Source organism: Oncorhynchus gorbuscha, linkage group LG06 (genome assembly GCF_021184085.1).
Source record: "Oncorhynchus gorbuscha isolate QuinsamMale2020 ecotype Even-year linkage group LG06, OgorEven_v1.0, whole genome shotgun sequence".
In the NCBI taxonomy this organism is placed as follows: Eukaryota; Metazoa; Chordata; class Actinopteri; order Salmoniformes; family Salmonidae; genus Oncorhynchus; species Oncorhynchus gorbuscha.
The window spans coordinates 86,392,007-86,408,259 of record NC_060178.1 but is presented as its reverse complement, the minus strand read 5'-3'; the positions used below and the strand labels follow the sequence as shown (position 1 = coordinate 86,408,259).

At 42.6% G+C, this 16,253-nt stretch overlaps 1 protein-coding gene across 1 annotated transcript in view; it reads left to right on the top strand.

Moving 5' to 3' along the window:
* The window catches only part of cep131 (centrosomal protein 131), a 57,327-nt gene that overhangs the window by 20,693 nt on the left and 20,381 nt on the right, over positions 1–16,253 (top strand). Inside the window, exons 5-13 of the mRNA XM_046354389.1 lie at positions 290–423; positions 7,114–7,218; positions 7,453–7,635; positions 7,974–8,097; positions 11,584–11,697; positions 15,127–15,254; positions 15,311–15,336; positions 15,506–15,606; positions 15,804–15,983. Of these exons, the coding sequence (XP_046210345.1) occupies positions 290–423; positions 7,114–7,218; positions 7,453–7,635; positions 7,974–8,097; positions 11,584–11,697; positions 15,127–15,254; positions 15,311–15,336; positions 15,506–15,606; positions 15,804–15,983 (1,095 nt within the window). The remainder of the gene's footprint in view (positions 1–289; positions 424–7,113; positions 7,219–7,452; positions 7,636–7,973; positions 8,098–11,583; positions 11,698–15,126; positions 15,255–15,310; positions 15,337–15,505; positions 15,607–15,803; positions 15,984–16,253) is intronic.

Genomic DNA, 16,253 nt, shown 5'->3' with positions numbered 1-16,253 from the left:
ATCCTACTGCCATCTGTCCCATTGTAATCTACTGTCTCACAATCAAATCAGATTGTGAGACAGATCTACTCCGATCAATCAATTATAAATCCCTTGTTACAACAACAGTTCTCAGGGTCATAAAGTACTATACAGTAACCTCTATCACATAGCCTGCTGCAGGGGTTATTGTGGACAGTTTATATCCTCTAACTCAGTATTGTGTTATAGCCTAGGTATGCTGCTACACTTTTATCCAATGGTTGTGGATCACAGAAACCTGACTTGTGCATTTCCTTTCCTGTTTCAGGATGACCAGCCAAGAGCATTCCCTATACCTACCAGCTCTCGCTCCACGGGCAGCGTGGACTCTCCCATCACCAGTGGCCCGAAGAGGAGAGAGACCGGGGTAGCCCTGGCTGCCAACTTCACTGCTAACAACAGGTGGGTCGCCTCACCCACCTTACACACACAGAAATGCGCATACACCAAGGTTTTTTTGAGTAAAATGTGACGCCAGACATTTGACCAGCAATGTTTTAATTATTTTAATTTCCTAGATGCATATGCATTGGTTGCGTAACCTGATTAATCAAATCAAATGTATTTATATAGCCCTTTGTACATCAGCTGATATCTCAAAGTGCTGTACAGAAACCCAGCCTAAAACCCCAAACAGCAAGCAATGCAGGTGTAGAAGCACGGTGGCTAGGAAAAACTCCCTAGAAAGGCCAAAACCTAGGAAGAAACCTAGAGAGGAACCAGGCTATGTGGGGTGGCCAGTCCTCTTCTGGCTGTGCCGGGTGGAGATTATAACAGAACATGGCCAAGATGTTCAAATGTTCATAAATGACCAGCATGGTCAAATAATAATAATCACAGGCAGAACAGTTGAAACTGGAGCAGCAGCACAGCCAGGTGGACAGCAAGGAGTCATGCCAGGTAGTCCTGACACATGGTCCTAGGGCTTAGGTCCTCCGAGAGAGAGAAAGAGAGAATTAGAGAGAGCATACTTAAATTCACACAGGACACCGGATAGGACAGGAGAAGTACTCCAGATATAACAAACTGACCCTAGCCCCCGACACAAACTACTGCAGCATAAATATTGGAGGCTGAGACAGGAGGGGTCAGGAGACACTGTGGCCCCATCCGATGACACCCCCGGACAGGGCCAAACAGGAAGAATATAACCCCACCCACTTTGCCAAAGCACAGCCCCCACACCACTAGAGGGATATCTTCAACCACCAACTTACCATCCTGAGACAAGCCCAGAGTATAGCCCACAAAGATCTCCGCCACGGCACAACCCAAGGGGGGGTGCCAACCCATACAGGAAGATCACATCAGTGACTCAACCCACTCAAGTGACACACCCTCCTAGGGACGGTATGAAATAGCCCTAGTAAGCCAGTGCCTCAGCCCCTGTAATAGGGATAGAGGCAGAGAATCGCAGTGGAAAGAGGGGAACCGGTCAGGCAGAGACAGCAAGGGCGGTTCGTTGCTCCAGACCCTTTCCGTTCACCTTCACACTACTGGGCCAGACTACACTCAATCATATGACCCACTGAAGAGATGAGTCTTCAGTAAAGACTTAAAGGTTGAGACCGAGTTTGCTTGAAAATAAAAGAAAGCCGCACACTCTTGGAGCTGAGATGCAAAAATTTAATACCAACGTTTCGACAGCCAAGCTGTCTTCATCGGGGTATAATCACAAACACTGCGGGATGACTCGTTTATATAGTGTCAAAAGACACAGGTGTCTGTAATCATGGCCAGGAGTGGCCTAATATCATTGGTTAATAATCAAATATTAAAATGTCATACAAAGAACAGCATACAAACAAATGGATATCATACGATCATAGATTAATTTGACTATACAAGTTTACACACAATTACAATGGCAAAGTCACAATAATCACAAGAATGGCTTCAGATCAAAGTCTACGTTGAGACCGAAGGGCGCAATGGTCTTTAAGTTAAAGATCCAGGCAGCCTCTCGTTTTAACAATAAATTATCAAGGTCACCCCCTCTCCTAGGGAGGGTGACATGTTCGATGCCAATATAACGCAGAGACGAAATCGAGTGGCCTGCCTCCAAGAAGTGGGCCGCAACTGGATAAGTAAAGTTTTTACACCTAATGGTGCTACAATGCTCTGAGATACGTACTTTTAATTCGCACTTTGTTTTACCTACATAATTTTTACCACAAGGACAAGTTATAAGATAAATAACTGCCTTAGTGGAGCACGTAATAACACCTTTTATTGGGTGTTTGAAGGATCTACATTTATAAGTGCCATTGCATTGAGCACAGCCATTACATTTGTAATTTCCATCCAGTAGGGGCGCAAATAGACGTTGTTCAGGAATATCTTGGTGGTAAATCAGAGTTTACCAATTGGTCTCTGAGATTTCTGCCCCGCGAGAATACGACCAAGGGAAGGTCCGAAAACACATTACCGAGACTATCATCGGATTTTAGGATGTGCCAATGTTTGAACAATTCCCTTAATTTGTTCAGAGCACTTTGAATAGCGGGTAGTTAAAACGCAAGAATGCGTCTTTTTGCGAGACTGAAAAAGGTCATGTTTTGTTTTGAATTTTCTCAATGGCAATATTAATCTGATCATTCTTGTAGCCCCTCTCCTTGAACTTTCTTTGCGTCTCAGCCATATTTCTGTCAATGGACTGTTTTTTTTTGCAAATTCTTTTGATTCGACAGAATTGGCTGTAGGGCAAACAATTTAAGGGAAGTGGGTGACAACCATCAGCCCTCAACAAACTGTTACGATCAGAAGGTTTCCTGTAAAGATCAGTGTATAGAACATTATCTTCACACAAGATCAGAAGATCAAGAAAACTGATTCGACGTGTATCAGATTGCAGAGTAAATCTCAGATGCTCAGAACAGGAGTTAAGAAAAGCCTGGAGCTGTTTTGCATCACCCCTCTATAGAACAAAAATATCATCGATATACTGTTTCCAAATAATGATGTGAGGCAAGAAAACATTTTTGAGAGGATTGAAAATAGACTGTTTCTCCATGTAACCCACATACAAATTAGCATAGTTAGGAGCCATGGGGGATCCCATAGCAGTCCCTTTATGTGGAATAAAGAAATCATTTAGAAACATGAAATAGTTATGCGTGAGTACTATTTCAGCCAATGTTACAATGCAGCACTGGAAGATAGTTCATTAGGGTCACGTTACAGAAGAAAATGTTCCATAACTTCAATACGGCCCTCGTGTGGAATATTAGTGTATAATGACTCAACATCAAAAGTAACTAACAAGGTATTCTCAGGGAGAGGATCAAGAGATTCAATGATAGAGATCATACTGCTGGTGTCCTTTACAAAGGAGGGGAGCTGTTCTGTGAGTGGTCTAATAGAAAAGTCAACAAAAGTAGATAGAGGGGCTGTTACTGCATCAATGCCCACTACAATAGGGGCTGTTACTGCATCGATACCCGCTACAATAGGGGCTGTTACTGCATCAATGCCCGCTACAATAGGGCGCCCTGGAGGTTGTGTAACATTCTTGTGTAATTTCGGCAAGTATAGAAAGTGGCAATTTTAGGGTGTTGAATAGCCTTTTGGCTAGTTCTGACCAGAACTTAAATTCCCATCTAGGACAGACAAGATAGTATTCTGAAATTGGGAAGTGGGGTCACTTCTGAGTTTCTTGTAAAAGGTGTTGTCAAGCAGCTGTCTATGACACTCATGTACATAAGCTGTCCTATCCATGAGTACAACCGACCCACCCTTATCAGCAGGACGAGTTTGCGTCTCTCACATGGGTAGGCAGACCATTCCATAAAAATGGAGCTCTATAGGAGAAAGCCCTGCCTCCAGCTGCTTGCTTAGAAATTCTAGGGACAATTAGGAGGCCTGCGTCTTGTGACCGTAGCGTACGTGTAGGTATGTGCAGCAGGACCAAATCAGAGCAATAGGTAGGAGCAAGCCCATGTAATGCTTTGTAGGTTAGCAGTAAAACCTTGAAATCAGCCCTTGCCTTGACAGGAAGCCAGTGTAGCGAGGCTAGCACTGGAGTGATATGATCAATTTTTTGGTTCTAGTCAGGATTCTAGCAGCCGTATTTAGCACTAACTGAATTTTATTTAGGGCTTTATCCGGGTAGCCGGAAAGTAGAGCATTGCAGTAATCTAACCTAGAAGTGACAAAAGCATGGATACATTTTTCTGCATCATTTTTGGACAAAGTTTCTGATTTTTGCAATGTTACGTAGATGGGAAAAAAGCTGTCCTTGAAATAGTCTTGATATGTTCTTCAAAAGATAGATCAGGGTCCAGAGTAACGCCGAGGTCCTTCAGTTTTATTTGAGATGACTGTACAACCATTAAGATTAATTTTTCAGATTCAACAGAAGATCTCTTTGTTTCTTGGGACCTAGAACAAGCATCTCTGTTTTGTCCGAGTTTAAAAGTAGAAAGTTTGCAGCCATCCACTTCCTTATGTCTGAAACGCATGCTTCTAGCGAGGGCAATTTTGGGGCTTCACCATGTTTTATTGAAATGTACAGCTGTTTGTCATCGGCATAGCAGTGAAAGTTAACATTGTGTTTTCGAATGACATCACCAAGAGGTAAAATATATAGTGAAAACAATAGTGGTCCTAAAATGGAACCTTGAGGAACACCGAAATTTACAGTTGATTTGTCAGAGGACAAACCATCTACAGAGACAAACTGATATCTTTCCGACAGATAAGATCAAAACCAGGCCAGAACTTGTCCGTGTAGACCAATTTGGGTTTCCAATCTCTCCAAAAGAATGTGGTGATCGATGGTATCAAAAGCAGCACCAAGGTCTAGGAGCACGAGGACCGATGCAGAGCCTCGGTCTGATGCAATTAAAAGGTAATTTACCACCTTCACAAGTGCAGTCTCAGTGCTATGATGGGGTCTAAAACCAGACTGAAGCATTTTGTATACATTTTCATTTTTTTTGAGAGGAATGGAAGATTCGATATAGGCTGATTGTTTTTTAAATATTTTCCGGGTCAAGGTTTGGCTTTTTCAAGAGAGGCTTTATTACTGCCACTTTTAATGAGTTAGGTACACATCCGGTGGATAGAGAGCCGTTTATTATGTTCAACATAGGAGGGCCAAGCACAGGAAGCAGCTCTTTCAGTAGTTTAGTTGGAATAGGGTCCAGTATGCAGCTTGTAGGTTTAGAGGCCATGATTATTAAGAGATATAGTACTAAAACACTTGCGTGTCTCTCTTGATCCTAGGTCCTGGCAGAGTTGTGCAGACTCAGGACAACTGAGCTTTGAAGGAATACGCATATTTAAAGAGGAGTCCTTAATTTGCTATCTAATAATCATGATCTTTTCCTCAAAGAAGTTCATGAATTTATTACTGCTGAAATGAAAGCCATCCTCTCTTGGGGAATGCTGCTTTTTAGTTAGCTTTGCGACAGTATCAAAAAGGAATTTCGGATTGTTCTTATTTTCCTCAATTAAGTTGAAAAAAATAGGATGATCGAGCAGCAGTAGGGCTCTTCGATACTGCACGGTACTGTCTTTCCAAGCTAGTCAGAAGACTTCCAGTTTGGTGTGGCGCCATTTCCGTTCCAATTTAGGGTGTCCACCCATGGTGCTCAGAATGCCAGAAATCACATTAAGTTTATGGTAATTCAGCTTAACAGAACATGCCACGGTATGCTTCATTCTTACTGAATTCTGATGAGCAATTTTTATACATAGGCAGCCCATGCTTTAAGCTTTCCCAAAAGTAAATTTCATTAAATTGCCAAAATAGCTTATTGTTTGAGTTCTCTCTTGCGCAACATTGACTGATATTTCAATAAATGAAAAGGCTAAAGTCAATTTCTTTTGTAATGTGATATTTTTTTCAGTTAGTGATGTTTAAATATATATTATATTATAAAAAAATCCAATTCAAATCCTGTATGGTTGGTTGGTATGGATATGACGGGTATGTTTCTGAAGACCTGTATAACATGTCTGAGGGTTGAAGGATTTATCACACCATCTCAACAGTAAGAGACTTATGTGTACTTGGTGGTTAATTATTATGATAATGTGTACTTTAATATTGATAGCTCTGACTGAGAATCTCATGTGTCATCTCTCTCCTCTCCTGACTCACTGAGGGCATGGAGTGACACCCCCCCCCCACAAAGTAAAAACTAAACTCAAATTAGAAATAATTTACAAAGCTGTCATTCAATATGCTAATGGATGGTTAGTGAGATGTACCTTAAATTCATAAATAAAATTGTATTGATAAATAAATAATAATCAGGCCCAGTTTGAAATATTCTTGATGCCTCTTTCTTGATTATTAAACTGCGTAAACATTCCTCATTTGTCTCGTCATATAACATTTTCATCATTAAGAAGAGGTCTGTTTGCTTATTTCAAGACATGGCATGTGGGGGTAGTGAGATTGTCTTATCTAGAAAAATGTATTGATTGATTAACCAATCATTCTGCCATCATTAACACAGTGGATAAATCTAATGATTTATTACTGAATATATATATATATATAAAATACCCAGAGATGTTTTGATTGGTATAGGTGATGACAATCATCATCTCAAGACTCCAATTTAGACTCTGATTTGTAATATTCACATAATTATATTAAATGTAACTTCTTTACATCAAGTTTGCCAGTACAACTAAGATAAGTAATTCTTACTTTTACTATCTTGTATAAAATATAGTCATTTTGGCTATAGTTTTGTCATTTTACATGCCTAAAAGATCAAATGAAAATATATTTTGTGTATTTTCATCCAAGATCTGTTTCAAATCATAACATTTCTTAATGACCTCATGTTTACCTTTTGAAGACGGTGTGAAACACGAGGGACATTTTACTTCCACCACTATCGGTTGAATTGTAAACAACTAGTATGTCCTAGCAGTGTAAAGTGGTAGCAAAGATATGTATGTTTGTATAAAAATATTAAGAAACTACCTCAAATATTATTTTCATACTAAGCTAAATCTTAAAACTGTTTGTTCTCCGGTCTTCCCAACTTTGCCATGACTTGTTATGATAGTTTGTCAGTCAGGGTTGACACTCTAAGGGTGTGCAGTGACATTTTGCCCTGGATATTTTAGGAGCAACAAGGGAGCTGTGGGGAACTCTGTCACAACCATCTTGCATAACAACTACTCTGACAAACCCCTCACCCCCAAGAGCTCCAACCAGAAACCCTCCTTCAAGTGAGTCAATAATACCTTAAATAATTTCATTGTCTATATCATTTAGTCTTTTTCAGCATACGGTAAACATATATATACTGTATGTATTAGTACTTCAAAGGTTTGTGCTGTTTTGATACTATTGATAAGAAGTATGTGAAAGCACTTGGTGACAACTGCTGATGTAAAAAGTATTTATAAATACATTTGATACTAAGTTAATGTTCATGTCTCTCTCTCTTTCTGTGTGCTCAGTAACATCCTGAAAGCCACAGTGAATGACGAGGGACCCCTGGAGAGCAGCTCTCTGACCACCAAGTCCCAGAAGAACTTCTCCTCGTCCTCCTCTACATCTAACAACAATGCTGGCCAACGTAGCCCCAGAGGCTCCCCCAGCCTGCCCCGCAGGAGAGAGGTCACAGAGGAGGAGGCCGAGAGGTCAGAGTTCACTCAGCAAGGCACCTTGGGAATCAATGCTCTTGTGTTGTAATGTTTTCTCTAGCAAAGTTCTTTAGTAGTGGCCTTGCACGTTCTCTCTCATGGATTGGACAATGGTGGAAACTCCCTCCAGCCAAAGCTTACACCAATCCTTTGCTTTTAAATCCATGATGGTTTGTGCAAGTGCAACATTTTTTGGGGAAAAGCGGGATGCAGTCACAATTCTTTAAGTCATTCTCCGTCCTTCTAGCTCCTTGTATTGATTTGTGGTGAATTTGTTTTGAGCATATTGCTCATCCTAGTCCTAACCTTTGACCTCTTTGTTGTTGTGTCTGTAGGTTCATCCAGCAGGTGAACCAGGCAGCGGTGACCATCCAGCGGTGGTATAGACTCCACACCAGGAGACAGTCACAGCATGCCAGCCAGGCTGCCCTCAGACGCATCCTCACCACCAAGAAGAAGGTAAACATCTGGTCTGCCTGATCTCTGTTTAGCTGAGTAGACCACCACCACACAATACTACTAGGCCATTGTGGTTTAATCCACTGAATCCATCGTCACTAGCACTGCGTCCATAGAATGGATGTCCTAATAAGATAATATACAGTACCAGTCTAAAGTTTGGACACACCTACTCATTCAAGGGTTGTTATTTATTTTTACTATATTCTACATTGTATGAAATAACACATGGAATCATGTAGTAAGCAAAAAAGTGTTCATAAATGTTATATTTGAGATTCTTCAAAGTAGCCACCCTTGCCTTGACGACAGCTTTGCACACTCTTGGCATTCTCTCAACCAGCTTCACCTGAAATGCTTTTCCAACAGTCTAGAACACATATGTCAGAGTCAAGGCTCGCGGGCCACATCCGGCAGAAGAGCTCTAAATGCCATTTGGGGGATTTCATCAAAAACTGCATGATTAAAGTTTGCGGTTTGCCCAGAAAAAGGCAACTCTTTTTAAATGTGAGTCTGAGCAGAAACACCATTGCCGAGAGAGTAGACCAGTTGTCCATCAATCTAAAAGAGCAGCTTGTGAAAAAGGGAAAAGATTTCATTGCATATTCCTTGGCTGTGGATGAGAGCACCTCCATTTCTGACATTGCCCAGTTGTCAATTTTCATCCCGGAGTGGACTCCAGCCTAAGCGTGACAGAGGAGTTTTTGGCTTTACGTCCTATGCATGGCACAACAAACGGGGCATGATTTGGATGAAGAGGTGTCAAGATGCTGTAAATGAGATGGAGCTGCCTTGGGAAAACTTGTGGGTTTGACAACCGACGACCTCGCACCTGCGATGTGTGGACACTCGGACTGGTGGGGAAGATACGGTGGGAAAAGATGCAAGAGGAAAACGCGACAGGTGAGCTGACAGCTTATCATTGTATCATACACCAGGAAGCGTTGTTGGTAAAGCCTTGAAAATGGAGCATGTAATGAGCATCATTGGACAGTTAACTTTATCAGAGCCAAAGGTTTGAATCACCGCCAGTTCAAGGCATTTCTGACGGAGTTAGAAACGGAGCATGGTGATTTGCCTTATCACACAGAGGTGCGATGGCTAAGCCAGGGAAAGGTGCTTCAAAGATGTTTCCTTTGAGGAGATTTGTCTGTTCTTGACAGCAAAGGGAAAGACACAACACAACTCCGAAGAAATGTTTCTTTGAAATGGCTTTTCTGTGTGACATTCGAGTCATCTGAATGCAATGAACTTGCAGCTGCAGGATCGGGATCTGTCATCTCTGATATGTACAGTACAGTGAAGGCATTTAAAACCAAACTGACTCTGTGGGAGAAGATGCGGAAAGAAAATTTGAGCCACTTTCCCAGCTGCCAGACCATGAAAGAGAAGCCTCTACCCCCCAGCGCACAGTTGGCTGATAAAATAGGTATGCTTGCCGCTGATCCTCTGAGCTCGATTTGCTGACTTTGAAAACAAAAAAGCAGGTTGGAACTGCTTTAACCCATTTGCTGTTGCGTGGAAAGCTCACCACCAAACCTCCAAATGGAGTTGATTGACCTCCAATGCAATGATGCACTGAGGGCAAAATATGCGGCAGTGGGTGCTGCGGAGTTCGCCCGTTTCCTCCCCGACACAATGCCCCAGCTGCAACTGTATTATTGACTATGTTTTGTTGAATCCATGTGTAACTCTGTGTTGTTGTATGTGTCAAACTGCTTTGCTTTATTCTTGGCCAGGTCGCAGTTGTAAATGAGAACTTGTTCTCAACTAGCTTACCTGGCTAAATAAAGGTGAAATAAAATAAATTAAAACTTGTTCTCTCTGAAGCATTGATTTGGGCTGCAATCTGAGGTGCAGTTAACTCGGTGCAATGAACTTGTCATTTGCAGCAGAGGTAACTCTTGATCTTCCTTTCCTGTGGTGGTCCTCATGAGAGTCAATTTAATCATAGCGCTTGATGGTTTTTGTGAGTACACTTGAAGAAACGCTCAACATTTAAGTTTTCCCGAAAAGACTGACCTTCATGTCATTAACGTAATGATGTACTGTTTTTCTTAGCTTATTTGAGCTGTTCTTGCCATAATATGGACTTGGTCTTTTACCAAATAGGGCTATCTTCTGTATACCACCCCTACCTTGTCACAACACAACTGATTGGCTCAAACACGCTAAGAAGGAAATAAATTCCACAAATTAACTTTTAGCAAGGCATACCTGTTAATTGAAATGCATTTCAGATGACGACCCCATGAAGCTGGTTGAGAGAATGCCAAGAGTGTGCAAATCTGTCAAGGCACACTTTTTTTGGTTACTACATGATTCCATATGTGTTTCATAGTTCTAATGCCTTCACTATTATTCTACAAGGTACAAAATAAAATAAAGAAAAACCGTGAATGAGTAGGTGTGTCCAAACTTTTGACTGGCACTGTATATGCTACATGGCAGACACTTTTATCCAAAGTGACTTCTGGTGCAGTGGATACAGTGTGCAATGCCTTCAGAAAGAGTTCATACCCCTTGACTTCAATCCACATTGTGTTGTTACAGCCTGAATTCAAAGTGGATTAAATATCTGTTTTTTTCTCACCCATCTACACACAATACCCGATAATGACAAAGGTTCCCCCAAACATAACGCTTTGTGTTCAGGACAAAAAGTACATTTGTAAGCCAATTATTTTTGCAGGATTATTTAAGTGCCTTGTTGCAAACAGGATGAATGTTTTTTGAATATTTTTATTCTGTACAGGCTTCTTTTCTTTTCACTCTCATTTAGGTTAGTATTGTGGAGTAACTACAACGTTGTTCCATCATGTTTCTCCTATCACAGCCATTAAACTCTAACTGTTTAAAGTCACCATTGGCCTCATGGTGAAAACCCCTGAGCAGTTTCCTTCCTCTCCGGCAACTGAGTATTGTTGTAGTGACTGGATGTATTGATACACCATTCAAAGCCTAATTAGTAACTTCACCATGATCAAAGGGATATTTTAGAGTCTGCTTCTTTTTTAAAAATATTTTTTTATACACTTCTACCAAATAGTGCTTGAAATTCTCGACTGAGGAACCTTACAGATAAATGTAGTTGTGGGGTACAGACACGGTAGTTACTAAAAAATTAATGTCTTCCTCTGTTTTTGAACACGGAATGAGTCCATGCAAATTATGTGATTTGTTAAGCGTATTTTTAGTCCTGAACTTATTTAGGCTTGCCATGACAAAGGGGTTGAATACTTATTGACTCAAAGCATTTCAGCTTTAATGTTTTTTCTAAAATGTTCTACGAACAAAACTCCACTTTGACATTATGGGGTATTGTGTGTAGTTCAGTGACACAATCTCAATTTAATAGATATTTAATTCAGGCTGTAACACAACATATTGGAAAAGAATTAAAGGGGTGTGAATACTTTCTGAAAGCACTGCATATAATCCCTGTAGGAATTGAACCCACAACCTTCTTGTGTTTACCGTGTGAAGGAACGAGAACAGAGCGCAGAGGAGGAGAAGTCTCCAGAGGTGCAGAAGAAGGAGGAGGACCGGAAAAGGATTCGTGAGGAGAAGGCTCGTCTTGCCCGCGTCGCAGCCATTCAGGTATTATAGAGGAATATTTAAACAGCCTCAGCGAAGGTATACAGGATGACTGAATTATTTCTGAATGTATAGTTGAACTATAGCTGAACTTCCTACAGTAAACCTCTCTTATTGTACCTGAGTCATAACACAGTGGTCTCTTCTTTGTTAGATCCCACTCCCTCAACTAGAGGTCGACCGATTATGATTTTTCGGTCCCGATTATTGGAGGACCAAAAAAGCCGATACCGATTAAGCTGCAGATTTTAAATAATACTTTTGTAAAAATGTATTTGTAATAATGGCAATTACAACATTACTGAATTAACACTTATTTTATCTTAATATAATACATCAATAAAATCAATTTAGCCTCAAGTAGATAATGAAACATGTTCAATTTGGTTTAAATAATGCAAAAACAGTGTTGGGGAAGAACGTAAAAGTGCAATATGTGCCATGTAAGAAAGCTAACGTTTCAGTTCCTTGCTCAGAACATGAGAACATATGAAAGCTGGTGGTTCCTTTTAACATGGTCCTTCTGTAGCTCAGTTGGTAGAGCAGCTAACGCCAGGGTAGTGGTTCCAATGTATGCACACATGACTGTAAGTCGCTTTGGATAAAAGTGTCTGCTAAATGGCATATATTAACATGATTCTTCAATATTCCCAGGTAAGAAGTTTTAGGTTGTAGTTATTATAGGATTATTTCCCTCTATACCATTTGTATTTCATTAACCTTTGACTATTGGATGTTCTTATAGGCACTTTAATGTTGCCAGTGTAACTGTATAGCTTCCGTCCCTCTCCTCGCTCCTCCCTGGGCTCGAACCAGGAAAACAACGACAACAGCCACCACATCGAAGCAGCGTTACCCATGCAGAGCAAGGCTCAGAGCGAGTGAAGTTTGAAACGCTATTAGCGCGCGCTAACTAGCCAGCCATTTCACTTCGGTCACACCAGCCTCATCTCGGGAGTTGATAGGTTTGAAGTCATAAACAGCGCAATGCTTGACGTACAACGAAGAGCTGCTGGCAAAGCGCACGAAAGTGCTGTTTGAATGAGTGTTTACGCGCCTGCTTCTGCCTACCACCGCTCTGTCAGATACTTAGATACTTGTATGCTCAGTCAGATTTACATTTACATTACATTTAAGTCATTTAGCAGACGCTCTTATCCAGAGCGACTTACAAATTGGTGCATTCACCTTATGGCATCCAGTGGAACAGCCACTTTACAATAGTGCATCTAAATCTTTTAAGGGGGGGGGGGAGAAGGATTACTTTATCCTATCCTAGGTATTCCTTAAAGAGGTGGGGTTTCAGGTGTCTCCGGAAGGTGGTGATTGACTCCGCTGTCCTGGCGTCGTGAGGGAGTTTGTTCCACCATTGGGGGGCCAGAGCAGCGAACAGTTTTGACTGGGCTGAGCGGGAACTGTACTTCCTCAGTGGTAGGGAGGCGAGCAGGCCAGAGGTGGATGAACGCAGCTCCGTAGGCAAGCACCATGGTCTTGTAGCAGATGCGAGCTTCAACTGGAAGCCAGTGGAGAGAGCAGAGGAGCGGGGTGACGTGAGAGAACTTGGGAAGGTTGAACACCAGACGGGCTGCGGCGTTCTGGATGAGTTGTAGGGGTTTAATGGCACAGGCAGGGAGCCCAGCCAACAGCGAGTTGCAGTAATCCAGACGGGAGATGACAAGTGCCTGCATTAGGACCTGCGCCGCTTCCTGTGTGAGGCAGGGTCGTACTCTGCGGATGTTGTAGAGCATGAACCTACAGGAACGGGCCACCGCCTTGATGTTAGTTGAGAACGACAGGGTGTTGTCCAGGATCACGCCAAGGTTCTTAGCGCTCTGGGAGGAGGACACAATGGAGTTGTCAACCGTGATGGCGAGATCATGGAACGGGCAGTCCTTCCCCGGGAGGAAGAGCAGCTCCGTCTTGCCGAGGTTCAGCTTGAGGTGGTGATCCGTCATCCACACTGATATGTCTGCCAGACATGCAGAGATGCGATTCGCCACCTGGTCATCAGAAGGGGGAAAGGAGAAGATTAATTGTGTGTCGTCTGCGTAGCAATGATAGGAGAGACCATGTGAGGTTATGACAGAGCCAAGTGACTTGGTGTATAGCGAGAATAGGAGAGGACCTAGAACAGAGCCCTGGGGGACACCAGTGGTGAGAGCGCGTGGTGAGGAGACAGATTCTCGCAATCCAAGCGTGGGCCGCGCCGGAGATGCCCAACTCGGAGAGGGTGGAGAGGAGGATCTGATGGTTCACAGTATCGAAGGCAGCCGATAGGTCTAGAAGGATGAGAGCAGAGGAGAGAGAGTTAGCTTTAGCAGTGCGGAGCGCCTCCGTGATACAGAGAAGAGCAGTCTCAGTTGAATGACTAGTCTTGAAACCTGACTGATTTGGATCAAGAAGGTCATTCTGAGAGAGATAGCGGGAGAGCTGGCCAAGGACAGCACGTTCAAGAGTTTTGGAGAGAAAAGAAAGATTATATGCAACACAGGACACGCTAGATAATATCTAGTAATATCATCAACCATGTGTAGTTAACTAGTGATTATGATTGATTGTTTTTTATAAGATAAGTTTAATGCTAGCTAGCAACTTACCTTGGCTTACTGCATTTGTGTAACAGGCAGTCTCCTTGTGGAGTGCAACGTTATTGCGTTGGACTAGTTAACTGTAAGGTTGCAAGATTGGTTCCCCCGAGCTGACATGGTAAAAATCTGTCTTTCTGCCCCTGAACGAGGCAGTTAACCCAACGTTCCTAGACCGTCATTGAAAATAAGAATGTGTTCTTAACTGACTTGCCGAGTTACATAAATATTAAATAAAGGTGTAAAAAAAGTACAGATACCATATTTTATGATTGTTATGAAAATGTGAAATCGGTCCTAATTAATCGGCCATTCCGATTAATTGGTCGACCTCTACCCTCAACTACACCTGTCTTTCAGACACTTACTTTTCAACCCCAAATGTTCCCCAACCCCAACAAATGCCATTCCTTCGGTTTTTGTTGTATCCACGATGCCCCATCAAGTGCCTGCTCCCCCCTCCACATTTTCCTATCCCAACAAATGCCAAAGGCTTTAACCCCACAAAGCCAAATGCTTCAGTCTTCATGACACAAATGTAGTAGATTGGAAAATAACCTTGCAGACAGTTCCTGCTCTCTAGCCAACTACTTGTAATGTTTGACAATTAGTGACTTGGAGTTGGCAAAATGGCACAAACAGATCTGGAACAAGGCTAGTTTCTGCTCCGGGGTGAAGTTTCCCATAGGTACAGATTTAAGATCCGCTTCCCTTAACCTTTATCGTTACTGGGAAAAATGCTAAACTGGGCCAAGATCAGCGTCTAGGGGCAACTTCACCCTAGTTTCCTGGTCTCTTTCTCCGTGACCCTGCCTGCCTAATGTCGCCCCCTCCTGCTGTGTTGTAGGAGCTGCAGCAGAAGAGAGCCCAGAGGGCTGCTGAGATACAGGCCTTGGCCCAAGAGGAGATGGAGACCCTGAGACACAGTGGCAAGGTGGGCCATAAGAAACCGACTAAGACCACACCACCTCCTCCCCCAGCAACAAGAGCCCCACATCCCCCTGCAACAGGAACCCTATTTCCCCCACTGGCTCTGACGTCAAGGCCCAGAACACAGGTCAGTCTCTCCCTGAGCCTCTAATGGCAACTTTCCCTGTCAAGCCTAGGGCAGTCATGGATGTAATGTAAATTAGTGTGCAGTGTGCATTTCCTTTCTCCATTGCCAGCTAAAATACCCTGTCCTGTAAGCACATATAGATGCCCTCATGTTTTTCCTTTGTCTGCAGACTCGAACAATGTGAACGTTGTGACTGACCTGGATGACGTCACCAACTTGAGACCGCTGTCCCCTGCACTGTCCAATCGCAGAGACTCTCAATGCTCTCAGGTAACAAACCATTGATTCTAGCTCTAAATTTACCATAACAGTATGAGATCTGATCTTTGGAATATTCCCATTTGTTTATGCATTGTCTCATTCTTAAACCCGACTTACTGATCTGTATATTGTCTACAAAACCAGTGCATTCAGGCTGATTTAGTATCATTCATGTCCTGGCGCTGTATTTGTTCTTTGTATAACAGGAGATTCTGCAGCGGTCAGTGAGTGTGGAGGACCAGCGCCAGGGGGCGCCATCGAGCAGAGCCCAGTCTAAGACCACCCTGAACGACCTGCTGGACACTCTGAAGCTCCTAGAGGAAGAACCAGAGAGGCTGTCTGAACCCAAGAGCTACCGCAAGGAGAAGTACTCCTGGATAGATGAGGTAAGGCTGCACTACATTTCACAAAGTTGTACCCTTCCCTCTGCTCTTGTTCACTCTCTTTGGCAGATCTGAAGCTACTTGTATCTGGTTTCTAACCATATCACTTTTATCTATCCAGTTCTGTTTCACACCTTGATTCACCTCAGCTCTTGGCAATGCCTTGTAATGCAATAGATTTAAACTACTTGATGTCTACTCTACCTTTTAGCCTTTCATATTTTAATGAGCGAACACAGTCTTGGGACTTACAGGAGACCCAGTGGTGCAATC